The sequence below is a fragment of the Musa acuminata genome, chromosome BXJ3-4, assembly GCF_036884655.1.
Source record: "Musa acuminata AAA Group cultivar baxijiao chromosome BXJ3-4, Cavendish_Baxijiao_AAA, whole genome shotgun sequence".
In the NCBI taxonomy this organism is placed as follows: Eukaryota; Viridiplantae; Streptophyta; class Magnoliopsida; order Zingiberales; family Musaceae; genus Musa; species Musa acuminata.
The window spans coordinates 45568093-45585846 of NC_088352.1; the positions used below are offsets into that span (position 1 = coordinate 45568093).

Sequence of the window (17754 nt, forward strand, 5' to 3'; positions counted from 1 at the left end):
TTTGATGTAAGCAACTTGTCGTCTTTTTGTTGGATTTGTTTGATGTGATTTAGAGCATTTGAAGCCGTATGTGCAAAAGGTAGGAGTAGTGTTTTTGTCTTGCCATGGAAAGCAAGAGTCCCCAAGAAGGAAGGAATCCATGCATGTTCTTTGTATTCATATCATGTATGACTACATTATGCATCTCCATCTTGAAGAACAACTCGTAACAATGGCATCAAATTTGAATGCAATCAACCTAGTAGTTATTCCAAGTATCAGATTTATATCAGATCAAAACCTATAATACTCTTCTTGTTTACAATTAGTCGTCATATAGAGAATATGAAGTTACTGGATTGAAACAAACAGAATAGATGTTTGTAAAACACTTGAAAAGCATACTACTGATATTGGAAAGCAAGATCCAAAGAAAGATGTTCGCTTTGACTTCATTTTTGTTGTAGCTAATCAAAGAACATGAGGTCATAGCTTTCGATGCATCAACAGCAGGGCCTTCTGGCAACCAATTAAGAAGTCAAACAGTGGTCACATGAGAAAACAAAACTTAGGAAGCATCTGAATCCCAGACATCTGATCTCCACTGGATTCATCCAATGAACAACAACCACCACCACCACCCCTGAGCTATTCTTCCTTCTCTTTATTTCTAGTCCTTGGAACCCATAAATAATTACCAGTTCATTTATATTTATGGTATTTATTGGGTGAGCATTTGGCCACACCAACCCACTTGTTTGCTATCAAGCACCCAAACCCTTCACTGCTGCAACAACTGATGACCCATTTAATACCTAGACTGCTCAGTCTTTTCATATGCAGGTGAGGGTACTTGAGTGGCCAAAATATTCCCTGTAGATTTGATGTAAACTCCCATCTGATGTGAGCTGGTGCTTATTGTCTTCAACATGAATGCAATATTTGAATTCGATTTCCTCTTATCACTTGTACTGCCTGTTTCCTCAACAATACTGTGTTTTGTGTATCCTTCCTCACATAAACAGATAACAACACCATAAAAGACAATGCTGTGTTTGGGTATCCTTCATCACATAACAGATAACAACATAAAAGATATGGCTAGATATATCCACTGTTGCAGTTTGTCCACAACAAGAAGCATTTAAATCAGTATAATCATGTCTCCAGTCCAAAATCTAAAACACAACAGACCTTTACCCTTGAGAAATCATTACACTGCAGTGTTCATCATGTTTTCTGACCAGTTCAGCATCAATCTCATTGTTGTTATAATTCTCGGCAGCAAATAAGAGAAAAAGAGACCATTATTGAGGCAAAACATAGTTTAGCACTGGTTTTCATATCACAACCTGAGTACACTAAATCTGCCTTTGGTTGATTTCACTCCCTCAAATTTATATCTGTTAATACTTTGGAAGAATACCAACCAAGTTTTGATCAGATATTTCCATCTCTCAACCCACATTCCTGTTCTCAAATGCCTAGTCGTAAAGTTAAACTCATACGAAAAAAGAAGGCAAGACTGCAGTTTTAGAATGTGATGCCACCCACTATGGAGATGATACAACAATTTTTCACCCACATTTAACATGAGATTACATATGCTATGAGCTGCTGACCGGCATCCTGCAGGCTTAAGACGATCCTGAATCAAATAAAAGCTTCACGCAGGTGTGTGGGTAGCTTTAGTTCGGGCTCGAATTCACCAAGCGGTGAGAAGTAATAATCAACCATGTCTTTGGATACTTTCTCTAATGTTGGAGGATCCCACTGCATTATTCATAGATGGAAACTCTTCAGAAAACAACAAATGAAAATTTGAACCATCTGAAGCATCACTGGAAGTACCTTAGGAGCCAAATCCTTCTCAACTAGCCGTGCTCGAACACCCTGTACAAAACAGAGGTAGGTTAGGAAACCCTAGGAACAAACTTATCCTTCTAGCAGATCAATGATTCCAGTACCTCGCAGAAGTCATGAGAAACCGGCTTTGAGATCCCGTGAAGTGACATTCGATACTCTCGAACAAGGCATTCATCGAGAGTCTGAAATCTACCTTCGCGTATCTATCAAGTTGTCAGAGGAAGCATTGGTAAATAATTAATTACAGAGGAAGCAGCATTCAGTGAGGTTCTAGCAACTTACAGATCGCAGGGAAACCTTTAAACTCAATGGAGAAGCTTCTTTTAATTTTTTCAAAGCAGAAGCACACCAATCTTGATTTGATCTAGCTACCTCAACTTCCTGTGTATGATAAAGAACATTAAACAGGAAATATGGCATGAGAAGATTAAAAAAGTGCAAATATTATTCCTCTGATGCGAACAACAAGAAGGCTGTCGCATTTGATCTCCACAAAGTTCAGCCCAATCGACAGTCTGAGTTGCTTGATAATGTTTCACCTTTATGAGAATAGTCTAAATGTACTAGATCCGTGAAAGTGATTATGTACAGCATGGTCGAACTGTCCGAATGTTTAATAGCATAAGAATAATTTGTCTGCTACACTATCGTTGAGTCAGATAAGAAATAGATAGTTGTACTAATTGACTGTTCTGTAAACACCCAAGAAAAGAAACTTCCATGCTCAACAAAATTAATGGAACAGAATCATTCACTATTGTCTGCTCAAATAAATAAGGTTAACATGAAATTCAGTTCATGGATGTAGCAGGTCTACATGACATGTTGCTTCAAATTGCAACTTTAAGTAAGGTTTTATATCTCCTCTAAATGTATAAAATGATCTAGAAAATATTAAGATAGTTCCACTTCATGTAAAAGTTACGTTGATTAAAATATCCTAATAGATACAGGAATTTAGTAATGCCTTGAAGGAATTATAAGATTACAGTTTGAAACTTTAAAAATATCAGAACAGGGCAGGGACGAGATTGCATTCTCCTAAAAGGTGAATGGTGAATTACATGTCATATCAGTTTAACAAAGTTGTACTTAAGACCTAAGATCATGTTATCCCCCATCAGTTTTCATATATAAACTGGATCATGCTAACATAAGCAGGATGCCCACCACATGTACAAATTGATCAGATAAAAATTTGCACAGATCATTGGAAAAAGGGGAAGCTTACCAAAGCATCCAAAATTTCCTCAACTGTTTCATGGCCAAAGCATTTATCTATCACCTCCAGCCTGAACAAGGGAAACAAAGAAAAACAAGTTCAAATAAGGTACAGTGATATTAGCTTTAATATTGTAGATACAGATAATTTGCAAATGGACTGAGTATGGATGATCAGAGTAACTATTTATGTTCATTATTTTGTATAAATAAGAATGACTAATATAGAAAAACTATAAATTACAAATAAAGCCTACTCAAGGAAAAATGTAAAGGTCCATATATTATAAATATCTTTATTTTATGTATGTACGTTGTGAATCACTCACAACTACATCATTGCAGCTATGAAATGTATCATGAACTCCCAGATTATGTGTTTATGAAAGAAACTTATGATTAGCAACTATTAATCTACATAATCACAGAGCATCATTAACAGAGTATTATTTATCTACATATTAAAAGGACTTGTGAAGAATTTCAAGCATGAGAACACCTGTGGACGATGCTAGTCTTATCTGGATAGACAAGATCGCCATATTGTGCTAGTGTAGAATCAATGACTGAAGGATCATCTGTGATCAACTTAGCAAGTCGTTCATCAATCCAATCAAGCCTCTACAAACAAAAAAGAAAATATATTGTAAGAAAACCAAAGGGAATGAGTACATAACTTTCGAAAATTGAGTAAAGGAACAACTGCTCTCAGTGAAAAATGTGTAGCAAGGCCAACTGCAAGCATATCTACACCATTGAGCCTCTCGCCAGTTAGGGCCAAGTATTCCCCTACAGAAAGATCATAACAAGAACTGTGTGAAAAGAGTTTGTCAACATAGCTGCTAAATAAAATCATATCAGATAACTAGAATCAGCTATACAATGATAACAAATAACAAAAGAATGTGAAAAAAACCCATGTGAAGATAATTAGCCAAAATAGAGACAAAAGAATGTAATGGAGTGAAAAACAAACATAAACAATACTAAAAATGCATACTTTTGTCATTCAAACCCAATAAAATTCATCAAGATTCTTCTGTTACATAAGAAAAAACCCATGTGAACCTAGAAACTCATGCTTATGAGCTTAGTAGCTTGAAAGTTGAAACTAAACTCTTCTACAAACAAGACATTTGCAAATAGAACTACTAGCAGCAAAGGATATGAACAGAAAACAATAAATTGTGTCAACTGTCAAGTACTAAATATTTCCACATTGAGCAAATTAAGACAAATTAAAAGTTGGTCATGCACCACAAGTGCAACTTTGTAAAAAAGTTGTACCTATATAACCAGTTAGACGTGATAAATAGAAGGAAGCACCAGCATCAGGATGGAAACCTATATGAACTTCTGGTGTTGCAAAGATCTGAAATTGTTCAGAAAAGTTGAAAGCATTTCAGAAATGCATAAGTTAACAAGTAGACTCAACCAGAAATGATGTTACAAGGACAAGTATGTATAAATTATTTTCATCTGTATAGTACAAATTGTCAAATATATATTATATTTTCGGTAAGCGTAAAAATGATCATGCCCACAACCCATTGAAACTAACTTCAAGAAACATATATATTGGTATGTTTGTGTTCATTAAAGCTAATAAAAAAAACATAACTCAATGGTGGCAAAAGATTCATTTAGCAGACTTTAAATAGTTGAGACATTATGGATTTTTGTTTTCATTGTAAATCTAATAAAAAAAGAAAGACCAATGAGAAGGAAATAAAAATGAGGTGCTCGTAATCAGTTTAAGATCCAATTTCAGAAATGCTCTTATACATCTTTATATGTAACAAGCTAAAGACAGAGTACAATTGACAAACAAGAGAAAACAAATTTTATAAAGTCACTAAAATTAAAAAAATTTATCTGCTTAGCTTTTTCTTAAATAGTACTGTAATCAATGTGCAAAAAGTGACTAAAAGATAAGAACACCATATGAATTTGAACAATGATAAAGGAACTAAATTTCAATTAGCACATTCCACAATTAAAAGCAAAATATAAGCATGTCAAAGCATGCATACAAATGAACTTTTCGGTGTAAATGCATGGCAAAAGGCCATGCAATGTTATAAAAATCCTTGCTTAATCTAAAACCAAAAGTTCACAATTTCTATAAACTAAAATAACATCACAAACCTTAACAACTAACTTACTAAAATAAACAGCTACAATAACCTATAATACAAAATAATAAGTTGTGAATTTCATATCATGGATATGGAACTCATACAGTCTTATCAGTTGCAATACGAAATGTCCCTGGAACTGAGACTCCTGCTCCGCCCCCCATGGTAACACCATCCAAAATTGCCACCTGCATGGGATGATTCAAGTACAAGTCATTTACAGAGCTGCTGAGAGCGAAAGGATTTGATTTGGAAAAGTACAATAAAAGCACTATGAAGTATAGAGGGGATCGGAAAAAAACAAACTGTCACAAGAGAATGATATGAACACTTAAAATACCAGAACATTTACAGGAGTAATGTTATCATGAAAAAAGATTAGAAAAAAAGATTTTCAAATGGTGAAACTCTTGAAATTATGCAAGACAAGAAACCAACTATATCTTAAAGAATCTGCAAAACCTTCTTCAGGATCCAGAAGACCTAAGATTGCTTTAATATACTAGTAAAAGCAATAAAAATAAGTTTTCTAAGGAGAATTGGTAAGCATGCAACAGATTTACTACTTGGACAACATCTGGAATCACTGGAGTAAATGAAATGGCCATTATTTGAATTTCTTTACTCTTGGCTTAGGAATTTTATGATGTTCTCTACATCACCAATATTCCTAAGATAATTCTAACCTTCTCCCTCTTAGGTCAGTGCCAAGTTCTTCCAACAATGAGTCCAACCTTCCGCTGGGATAAATGAAATACCAATTTCACAAATTGGTCCAATTTTCTTCTTCAAGATTTCGAAAGAACTGAAGAACAGCCAATTTTTCATTCTTCAACACAAAAAATGTATGGGAAATGGTATGATTACTACTCTATGCATCAAGCATACAATAAGTAGAACAATACAAAGACAAATTTGTTAAAGCTATATTGAATCAGCATATTACAAAGAGTGTAAACTTTATAAAGGTTATACTCACATGTGGCTTCAAATATGTGCCTAAAACATAGATGAATGTGTATAAGTTCCTGAAGAAGTCCTTGCAATCTTCCATTTTCCCTGCATGAGAAAACTAAAAGGTCATAAACATTCTAGTGACATCAATTTAAAATACAAGTTACAAAACAACAAATGTGGTCTGAGGCTCTTACCCATGTTTCCTTGTCTTAAAAAAAATCAGAACCATGAAGCAAATTTGACTTATTGTGGAAACAATTAGAAGGAACTGAACATCCACATGATGCCATAATCAATATCATAAAGAAATAAGTCAAGCTAGTCAGGTTTTGATTTCAACTGATTGTTTCTCTTCAGAACTAATACATACATGTGCTCACCACAAGAACCTAAGGCATTAGAAAGAATACTTCTCTTATTGTAACACAAACTTCTCTAGCCTTATGCTCCACATAAGAGGCTGATTGATTAATTATAATTTTATGATCTGTCCGGACAGAATCATAATCGATCAGCAAATGTTTGACTGAAGTATCACTTGTGATATCTCACAAGGTTGTAGAGAAGGTAGCATGCTTGTCTTTCCATCTCTTTTCCTTTCTCCTACACGAAGTAGGGAAAGTAAATCTTATCCTCCCACTATATTCTTCTAGTGTATCTCTCTATGTTTGAAGGTAATAAATTCTGCCTTTAATATGATCTTTTATGACCTTGATTTCCTCATGAGAAGCCCAAGGAACCCAAAAGCACTTATAACAGACTATTCAGTATTAATATTCTTCAACAAATGATACACCAATATTTAAATAATAGATAAAAAAAATTCAGAGCTTATCTTGGAGCAACATTCAACTTAAGCTTTCCAAAATGAAGTACAGAACCAAAATACTATTCGACGGAGACCTCTTCATAAGAAGACCGAATTGCTTATCCTGATAACATTACAGACTCAATTAAAGATAAGAAGATCGAGACCTTCCCATCAGGTGCATCATTTTGGCATTCGTACAAATGGTCTATTCTTTCTTTCATTTTGTTTTCACTTTGATAACATGCCACAATGCCAACCATCCAGCATGCAAAGTAAAGTAGTAAATTAAATGCTTATAGGGCATATAATGAACGTTCTTACATAATCTAACAAAGAGTGTACCTTCATTAAGCAACCGATGAAGGGCAACAACATCCCCACCAGCACAAAATGCTCTGCCACTGCCCTTCAGAAGATCAAGACCACATTTAAGCTTCATATTTCACGATAAATGTAATGGTTCCCAAAATAAGCAAGAGCTTACCTTCATCATGACAAACCCAATATCAGGATTATCCTCCCAAGTTTCATAAAACTTCTTCAACCGAACTGCCTATAGAAGACCACAATACCTGAGTTCACTCTTGGTCAAGCAAAAGTTCGAACACCGCAACTACATCAAGAAAGCATACCATATTGGTCGTGAGAGCATTAAGAGCAGAGGGCCGGTTAAGAATCGCGGCGCGGGCGCTCGCCTTGCCCTCTACGAGCACCTAAGTCCAGCGGAGAGCAAGAAAAGATGAGAAAAGAATAGTGAGATGACAAGGAACGAGGAATGGTGGTGGCCTCACCTCGTTCTGGGGTTGGTCATCATGGGCGGACAACGGGCGCGTCGTCGTCGAGAAGGATGACAGGGCGCAGCGAATATCGGGGAGGGACCGCCGGCCCGACGCGAGGCCTCTGAACTTGTGCATCTCCGAGCGCCCCAATTTCCGATGTCCGTCGAGTAGGGTTGCAGAAGAGGACGGGATCTGTCATATATATATATATATACATATATATATACATATATATATATATATATATATATATATATATATATATGTATATATATGTATATATATATATATGTATATATGTATATATATATATATATATACATATATATATATATATATACATATATATATATATACATATATATATATATATATGTATATATATATATATACATATATATATACATACATGTGTATATATATACATGTATATATATATACATATATATATACATACATGTATATATATATATATGTATGCATATATATACATGTATATGTATATATATATATACGTATATATATATATGTATATATATATATATACATATACATGTATATATATACATATATATACATGTATGTATGTATATATATACATATATATATATATATATGTATGTATATATATATGTATAATGCATTAATAACAATATTTTATATGATTATTCTGTATGCAACCGTGTACACTTGTTGTATAAATCTGTGAAGAGTTTGTTATGTGCAAACGGTAATTGATGGTGCATAGAGGTCATGTAGGTGTAGTGATTCGTTCTTCTTCATCGCTTATGTGGATAAGCATCAAGAACTGGCGATGTGCGCTCCCGCTTGATTCGCACAACCTGCCATAAGTGCACTCCCCGACGATCCCTCTGCGCTCGTTGCGATGATGGAGTGCTCTCGTAGGCTCGGGATGTTGGTTAAAGCCCAGTGCATCCTGGACCAGATGATATGACTTCGATCTTTGCCGTCAAATGGGACATATAGCTCGATGCTGCGTGTTCTCGGAGGGTCTGGATCTCTTCTTTCTATTGGCTTTAGCAGGTATTTTTAACTCTTTACCGGGTTGTAATCTATTGATGGTTTGTTTGATCTCGAATGGGCACTAGGATCAGGCATATGACCTGTTTGTTATAATGGTTAGCACAGCACTTCATGCGTGTATTGGTATTGTCCAAGGGAGGACCCATTATTGAGGTCGAACGCGTTTGCAGAGTCGTTTTTGCAGGATCGGGATATTGGTTGAGGCCCAACACGTTCTGGACCAGATGATAAAACTTCGATCTGGCCATTAAATGGAACATGCAGCTCTATGCTGCGTGTACACTTTTCCGAAGTGATGTTATCGGAGGCTCTGGATCTCTTCTTCTTTCTAATGGATGGGGTTGGTAATTTACCATATTTATCATGCTGTAATCTACTGATAGTTGGTTTAATGTTGAAGGGACACTTGGATCAGGCATATTACCTGTTTGATATAATGGTAAGCACAAGATTGGCTCCACTCCACGTAGGTTAATATTAGTATTTGGAAAGGAGGTCGGATCATCGAGGCCAAACATGTTGCAGAGTTACGGAGCCTTATGGTCTTCTATTGGATCATGTGATTCTGCCTAATTTTGGGTATTCTAGGGAAGGAAAGTTGGAGTTGGCTCTGAATGATCAAACAATGAAAGGAAATACCTCTTCTGAGCTTGATGCCTTTGCCTACGGTATCCTGACATATGACTTTGCTGAAATTGGCTATGTTGATTCAGCAGGAGATTCATGGAATTGAACGATTGGGACCAATTTGGAGACCACTGTGGTGGCTTTTTTACAGTAGAATGATCAGTTGGTACTATTGTGCTTTAGAGCTTCCTGATATGATGCTTAAGGATGGTTTAGCCTCTAATGGGCAAGAACTACATCTTCGTTTTCCTTTCTTCAGTAATCTTCTCATCCTTTTCCTATAGTTTGTTTACACATTATTTGACCGCATACAGAATTCATGCCCGTCAACTTACACATGTGAAGTTATATAGGTGCTAAATTGGATGATCCTGTTCATACGGAATATGGCCTTTTTTTAAAAAAATAAACCGCCCAGGATTTAACTCGTGAAAAGTTCTTCTGTTAGGGATCACTAGTATTTGTTATCCCGAACATGTTCCCAGAATTAATCGTTGCATTGCCAGATTATGTATCATTATAGTTGCTTTAGTTTTTGATGAATTAAGTTGCAAAATGATCGTTCTGTCAAATTACCTCTTTTTCTTCTAAAATTATCTTATAAGAAAACCAGGGTCATAGAGTTACAAAACTTACTCAAGAATTATGATATAGAAGCAGCTGGAAAATTAGTTTATTTAGTTTATTACTTTCATTTCTTGGAAGATACACAAGAGTTAGTTTTTCAGTGATTAGTAATTTGCATTTAATTTTTATCCTTTTTTAAAGTGTTCTTACAATTTGAGATAACTGAGCCTCTATGCTGAAATTTCATATCTGAATGGTATAGAAGTGGTAATTGAACACAATGACCATATGCAAGTGTGGACTTTAAAGAAGTATGTAGTTCACGCAAATGACAGTTATACTGGAACTTAATGCAACATTTGAGGTTAACCATGCACTTGGACAATTTCTAGATCATGTGCTGCATGTTATCACCAACCAAGAAGACTTTACTTCTGGGGTTTAATAGGTTATTATTTGGTCGATAAATAAGGAAAGTGGATTATCCTATCAATGTTAATCATCATCTACGTTATGGAGTGGGTTTCATGTGGAGTTCAACGGAAGATGAATGGTGATCTGACATGGAAAGCGAGTTTAAAAGGAGAAACTTATCAAAGCACACTGAAGCCGACTTCCGTGGTCGCATTCAGAAAACTTCATTTTTGTCTGGTGAGGATGTTTTTCCCTCTACTTTGTGTTATAGCTGCTATAGAATTGCTGTAGTATCTGATTACCAGTAGTACATGTACATTACAGAATAGTACTTGGATATATGTACCTACAGAATATTTCTCTCTCAGTTGCCATTTTTGCTCATTATCGTTCATATATAGCTTAAGGTGTTTCTTTTGTCGTTTTCTTTGTCTAGATCATCCTTTGTGGATGTTTGAGCTGTCTGCATCAACTATACTCATTCACAATTCAATATTTGTGATTAGTCTCATGATTTATATTGTGATTGCTTTATATAAACTTGTACGAGTATGATTAAGAAACATCAAATTCCATCAAATGGTTCAAAGAAAGGCCCATGTGCTTCAGCCTTTCTAATTTTGTGATAAAGTAGCAGTTGACTGCAGAATCACCATGCACAAGTTCTAAACAAACACATATGCTTTCTCCGGCCTTCATTTAGTGGCATAGATATAAATCTGTCACCTTTTTTTGTCAATTTAAAGGAATCAACAGCTTTAAAAGGAATGTGTCTTCCACCTGTATCAGGACATGGCAGGTGGGTCTTGTATGTCCCCTTTGTGAATGTTGGCATTTAAGTTGGAACTAATGTTTGCGTAAGCATCAAATGTACTGGTTTATCATTGAGACCGGTGCAAAAGAACTGTAGGTATGTCATCCTATATGTCCAAAGTGCTGCACTTCTTATGGGTTTCAAGACCTTTAAAACTTGCTTTTCTTATGAATGTTGATGCCTCGTGTCTTGTGGCAAGGTCCCTTCATAGCTCATGTCGCCATCTATGTGCACATACGCATCTGTCAGCAATCCTTTGTGAATGTTGGCATTTAAGTTGGAACTAATGTTTGCGTAAGCATCAAATGTACTGGTTTATCATTGAGACCGGTGCAAAAGAACTGTAGGTATGTCATCCTATATGTCCAAAGTGCTGCACTTCTTATGGGTTTCAAGACCTTTAAAACTTGCTTTTCTTATGAATGTTGATGCCTCGTGTCTTGTGGCAAGGTCCCTTCATAGCTCATGTCGCCATCTATGTGCACATACGCATCTGTCAGCAATCCTGACAGGAGTGTGTGCACATCACAGTTCATATATGCATTAGTAATGTAGACCTAATAGCTACAGATTGTTTCTGTTGTTAAAAACATGACTTTGATCATATCGCATCCATGTGGGCTTATCTCTTAGATGAAATGATAGAGATCTGTATTTTATTTGTTTTCTTGCATCTGTATGAACTGCACTTATATCTTCTATAGATTTTTCGCAGAAGTACGTAATTAAGTATTTAGAGCACACTCATATTAGTGATGTTAATTTTCTCATTCTCCGTTGTCTCATGTTTTTCTTCATGCATTTTATGTCATGCTTTGTCATGTTGACGTCTCATTTCCACTTCCTTCCATCCAATCAACCACAATGACGTCGGCTGACATACTGATCAAGTTTGATTTAGGATTAGACAAGAAAATTTGATGAGTGCCAGCATCTATGTTTGTCTTATGAGTTTGATCGAGAGCCAAAATTAATCTTGCAACAACCACTTGATGTAAAGAGGATTAATAAGTGAATCCATGGCTTATTTTGATTGGCTTAATTAAGCTCATGTTTTTTACTTGCCCTTTCTTCTCTTTATCTTGGGTTGATTCTAAACATTATCAACATATGCTTTCCTCACCTTCATCGAACAATACGATTAGTATCTTAAAAGTTTCTTCACTCTTTTCCGCATTCTTGTCTCAGTTGCATCTGAAATCATAAACATCATCATATGTGCTGAATCAGAAGCCACTGAGACCTATTCCTATTGTTAGACAAAGCCAACTTGACATGTTCATCAGGGCCCTTCACCTACTCTCGTCTTGATGACAAGTTGTGACCAAATATGAATGACCCACCCTGCATCATATGTTGCAGTCAATCAGCAGAAACTTCACCCATTTTTGTTGATCTGCCGCTGGCTATGCTTTGTTTGCAAGTGGGTTTAGGATTTAGGGCACTGCAAGTGGGTCGCCAGAGACTTCTTTTGCTTTATTTTACTCTCATCAGTTTCCATGTACGGCACTGCACGGTACGTCGATGGGATAAGATGTCTTTTTCGTGCTATTTCTTTGATGAAATTGTCGTCCTCGTGGTTCAGACTGCGAGCTTGAAACTGTGACTGCCTGCTAAAACAAATCCCCCATTACCAATTTTCGTTTGTGTGGATTTTTTTTTTTTTTTGTTGTAGAGATTTGTGCTCTTACATCTTTGTCATTTGTTCATCCAAATAATCGTATGCCTTTTAGTTAAAAGAGAGACATGCCCTGTGCAGCCCTGTTCGTCTCCTGGATGTGGTGGACAATATCGGAATCTCGACTCAAGTGGGGACGCGAAGCGGCCGTTCTTATGCGGGTTGCAGCGGCACAAAAGTCTATGGTGGTGTATCGTCTCATTCTCTGTCCCCGTACGGCAATGCACGGCATTGGTAAGTCTTCTTCCCTTGCTTTTGACGCTTAAGCTTTAAACCATGATTCTGTGCATAGGAATGATATACTAGTCACTAGCCAGTTGTCACTATTTATCATTACTTTTCTCATTATAATAATAGGCAGAAACTACTTGGCCTAATCTTTAAGTAAGGATTAAGATGTTCTACCTGTCAAACAAAACTATTTTAAACTTAATCAGATTACTTTGACCAAGATCATCTAAATAGTAACAACCAATCCATAGGGAATTGTGTAGCTTTGAGTAACCATCTCTTGGTCAAGTCAATCCGATTACAAATAACAAATCAATGGATGACAAAGGGATATAATAGATTGATGAGTTTTGGTTTAAATTTCTGCTGAATTCGGATGAAGCATGTCTGAAATAAAAAAAAAGTAAACTTCATTCAGATCTCAAATTACATGCAGATTTAGGTGATGAGGGATTCTAGTGTCGATTTATTTGCATGCTTCTGAAGGGACTCTCTCCTCATGATGCCTGATCAATGCCAGTGTGTGACTCGCCTGTCTCGATCGAGATAAGGTTCAGGGAAACGAGACCGTCTATTGGCCAGAAGAATATTTATTGTTTTTCTTTTTAGCTGAACCCTGTCCTGATGAAGACAGGCGAATCACAGCCACAGCACGAATGGCCGGTCGATGTCGCCGTGGCGATCATTAGATGTGCTTTATTTTATTTAAAGTAGAAGATACGGTACTTTAAAGGAGCCACTCACAATCTGTTGATCGTTAATGGGGGAGGCATTACCTGCTACATGCGAGGATTTAGGCTCTTCTCCGCTCCCAGCCACCACCATAAATTTCCACTCGAAATGGACAGGATTTAGGGACAGATCCAGAAACAAATAATTCCGCGTTTCTAGTCCATATAAGACCTTGTCAAGCCTTTTTAGTCAATCTTTTTTTCCCCTCATTTTAATTTTCTACATTGGAAAAGTATACCTTGTTAGTATCGAATATTTCCTGATCAATCGAGTCATCAGTCGAATCTTTGAACCCTAATCGGTTGATCAACTTACTAAGATCAAAAACAATAGAAATAGGAAGAGAATTAGAGATTTAGATGGGTGTAATGTCTTATTTTCCTCATGTCACATATGATATCATAACCAAGGTTAAGTGTAATCATGTCCGTTGAAGTGTAAGCGGTTGTTAATACCGACGAGTCCTATATTTAACTTAATAACATCGACTGCTGTTGGCACGACTCTACGCCAACGGAAGAGCCACCCGACTCATCCCTCCTCTACTTAATGCTCTGCTTCACTACCCCCAGCCTCCTCTTTGCCTTTCCACTCTCGACTCATCTTCTCTCCTCTACCTCCTCTTTGCTTCGCTACTCCCATCTTTCTCTGTGTACCAACAGCAGAGAGAGTTTGGCTGCGTTGTTTCTCATCCGAGCCACCGTCTCCTTGTTTGTTTGATGCTCCTCTTCCCGCTATTTGACCCCTCTTCCTAACTGGTACTGTACTTTTAGTTATGAAGAGGTTTAGAGGTTTCAAGTTGGGGCGGCGACTAGTGGGAGTCTGGCGATGGGTCGTCCGCCGCCGCCGCCCCAAACACTACCTCCGCCTCGACACCCCCTCAAAATCCAACCTTTCGAAGACTTCGACGATGACGACGAAGATCTTCGACTGGGGCCGCCACATAGCCGGCCGCTTCTGCCGAGGACCGCACTGCAGGATCGGTGCCCGAACCTCCGCCGACGACCGGAAATTGAGTGCGGGAGCGCCGCTAATAGAAATGGAGGGGGAGGGCCAGCGGGGGTGGACGCCGCCGCCGAAAGGACACCTGGCGGTGTACGTGGGAGGAGAGAAGGAGGGCGGGCCGCCGCGGAGGTACATGGTGCCGGTCATCTACTTCAACCACCCTCTGTTCGGCGAGCTACTGCGGGAGGCAGAGGAGGAGTTCGGGTTCCACCACCCCGGTGGCATCACCATCCCCTGCCCCGCTGCCAAGTTCGAGCGAGTCCGGTCGCGGATCGCCGCTGGCAGCGAGAGGCTCCGCTGCAAGCGCGCCTCTTCCCTTCTCTCCTCCTGATGCCAATCCACCTACCTACCCCCTCCTTCCCGTACAAACCCCTGTTTTCTTTTCTTGAAGCCTCTGTTTTGTACGTAGTTTAACTTAAATAATAGTTTCTTTTTCTTGATTTTTTTTCTTCAGTTCATTTAATTTCTTTTAATGAGAATTTTAATTTACATGGATGATCTTATTTAATAGGAACGTCCAACGAACTATGTAGTGTATACACACACTATGGTTAGTCGTGTGGTGTCTTCCTTTCCAATCTTTCTTGGTGGTTAGACTTTCTACGGGTGATGACAATGTGAATGGAGCCCATCTAGTTTGGCACGAGGCAAAAGACTAAGCTTACAAGACTTGGAAGCTTGAATTTTCCTACGAACATGACAAGTTGAACCCTCTGGTCCCTCTACAAATGCGACCTCTTCACATCGTTCTGGTTCATTCGGTGGTTGGTTCCCCAACCCATCACCGTCCCCACCGTAGCCCATCTTCAACCCAGACACAGATATTGTTCTCCCCGCACCCCCCCCCCTCCCTCCCCCTTATTTTGTCCTCTCTTCTTCTTCGTGTCAATTGGCCATTGGCTATTCCTTTTCTTCTGTGAAACGAGATGGGCTATATTTATTGACTCCATGAATTGGACGCATCCGGTCCACTGGATTTGTCATGCGGCTCCTGATTCTTCTCCAGACCTGAGGTCATCATCTATCGTGCTTCATTCGCGTTCGATGCACATGGCCTCAGAACTCTAGAAGATGTGCCTTTGTAGATAGACACATCAACTGCCTAGGGCAGTGTAGCACGGTCGAGAGTTCCTTCCATGTGTCTATGAACTCGGGAAGAAGACGTCAACTTAGTTTTTTTTTCCTTTTGCTAACGATGAGCTATGCTTTGAAACTATAGGTTCTGAAACGGAGTAGGGGAGGAGATATGTTATGCATAGAGCATAGATATCATATATTTATATATGGTGATTTGTTTTTTCTTTCATATGATTAGAGATTTGATCAAGGCGAATTTTGATAACCTTTTAATGATTAGATAAAATCTTTACTTGATTGACATTTTGTTCGACAAGATATCAAACTTGCAACCTAAAATGAAGCATATTGCATCTCAATAATTGGAATGAGCTCAGTTTGCTAATTTGGACGAAAGAGATAGCACTCTTTGACTACATGGTAATGGTCCGAGTAAACACCCAATTAGTTATCTAATACAGTGTTCCAAAGAAAGATCAAATTAAATGTGACTCGATTTCTCATGCAAAATTAATTTCTGATTTTTCCGGTACTATAGGAAGAGCAAAGCACCGAGTGGAGATTGTTTCGAGGAGTATGTCCATGAGATCAGGTGATTGAATTTTATAAGCGGACAATATTTAATTGTCATTTTTTTTTGTTGGGTGCAATATTGGATTTTTGTTGACACGTATAGATGACAAGAAGTTCGAGTCATGAAGCGGATAGATGGAGTACGTTCACCGTTGGGTCACAATAAGTACGGTGAATTCGAAGGATTTGAGGCCAAAAAAGATTTTTTTGGGCGAGTTTGCGATCTGACTCTTATGCGGTGATGTCACTGGCGAGTATCCGCACTTCAATAGTACCTTCGGGGTCCGTTGATGCTACGTCATCAGATAGGGGGTAATTTGGTCTTCTTATTAGTTGGCAAGCTTTAGTAGCGGATAGAGTTCGTTCACCGGCAGGTGGGGATAAGTACGGCCATTTCGAAGGATTTGACGGCAAAAAATTTTTTTTGGGGCCAATTTGTGATCCGACTCGGTTTGCGGTATTGTCACCGTCAGTATATGTACACTAATTCTTTTTTATATCTTAAATAAGCATAAGTCGACACGGAGCCGTTCCCACTGAGTTTTTAGTCAACTAAGTCTGCTCACCGAAGTAAGCGTCAGTATGCGGAAATTTCAAGAATCTAAGATCCGAAAAATCTTTTGAGGCAGTTTCTTCCGACTTGTACGCGATTATCTTTTACCGATGAGTGCATTAATTTAATCTTACAATGGTCTTAAGAATAAGCCAGCATTAAATGTCTTGGAGGGTAGTATAGTGATTTTAATAGGTTTTCAATTGATTACAAGAAGAGAAAACGTGTTTCGAGTCGCTTGTCATCGGACTAGAGAATGTGGTAATCACACCTACTAGAATTTCTTTGATTTACGCGTGATTTGATAATTTAATGATAAAATTATGACAAGACATGACCTACATATAAAATATATAAATAAATATAAAATGATTTTAAAAATAAATAAATAAAATTGCACACTATAGAAGACATAAATTATATTGCTTTTTCATTAAATTAACATTGTGACACGATGAAACAAGTAACACAACAAAATAAGCGATGCAATAAATTTATAAAAGGAGTTGATAGAAACCGAGACGAGAAAATGAGAACCAGAGTTTCTATTATATATGTTATGATTTTAGATAATATCATAAGAAAAATGTTGAAATGTTAATGCTACCTTAGGATAGCATCAACATTTGTAACGTAATATTTAGGTCTGATATGATTTTTTTTTTTTTTTAAATATCAAACACCAATT

At 37.5% G+C, this 17754-nt stretch overlaps 2 protein-coding genes and 1 long non-coding RNA gene across 4 annotated transcripts; 2 read left to right on the forward strand and 1 right to left on the reverse strand.

The window, feature by feature from the left end:
- Positions 1-1286: 1286 nt before the first annotated feature.
- Positions 1287-7942, reverse strand: LOC135635120 (small ribosomal subunit protein mS47-like). Its single transcript, XM_065145985.1, has 14 exons — positions 7764-7942; positions 7605-7685; positions 7457-7525; positions 7315-7378; positions 6184-6263; positions 5309-5392; positions 4354-4438; positions 3770-3855; positions 3566-3687; positions 3077-3137; positions 2128-2226; positions 1947-2048; positions 1831-1872; positions 1287-1752 (listed from the first exon to the last, which is right to left on the reverse strand). Exons 1-14 carry the CDS (start codon positions 7884-7886, stop codon positions 1633-1635), a joined length of 1218 nt encoding a protein of 405 aa, XP_065002057.1. The 5' UTR covers positions 7887-7942; the 3' UTR covers positions 1287-1632.
- A 554-nt stretch (positions 7943-8496) lies between these two features.
- LOC135635122 (uncharacterized) lies at positions 8497-17687 on the forward strand. Of its 2 annotated transcripts, XR_010495556.1 has the most exons (5): positions 8497-8795; positions 8966-10640; positions 12977-13129; positions 16479-16532; positions 16617-17687. It is a non-coding gene; the product is annotated as an uncharacterized LOC135635122 (long non-coding RNA). The 2 variants fall into 2 exon arrangements; XR_010495555.1 differs by having other exon boundaries at positions 8497-10640.
- Positions 14335-15303, forward strand: LOC135635121 (auxin-responsive protein SAUR36-like). Its single transcript, XM_065145986.1, has one exon. It carries the CDS (start codon positions 14634-14636, stop codon positions 15192-15194), a length of 561 nt encoding a protein of 186 aa, XP_065002058.1. The 5' UTR covers positions 14335-14633; the 3' UTR covers positions 15195-15303.
- Positions 17688-17754: the final 67 nt, after the last annotated feature.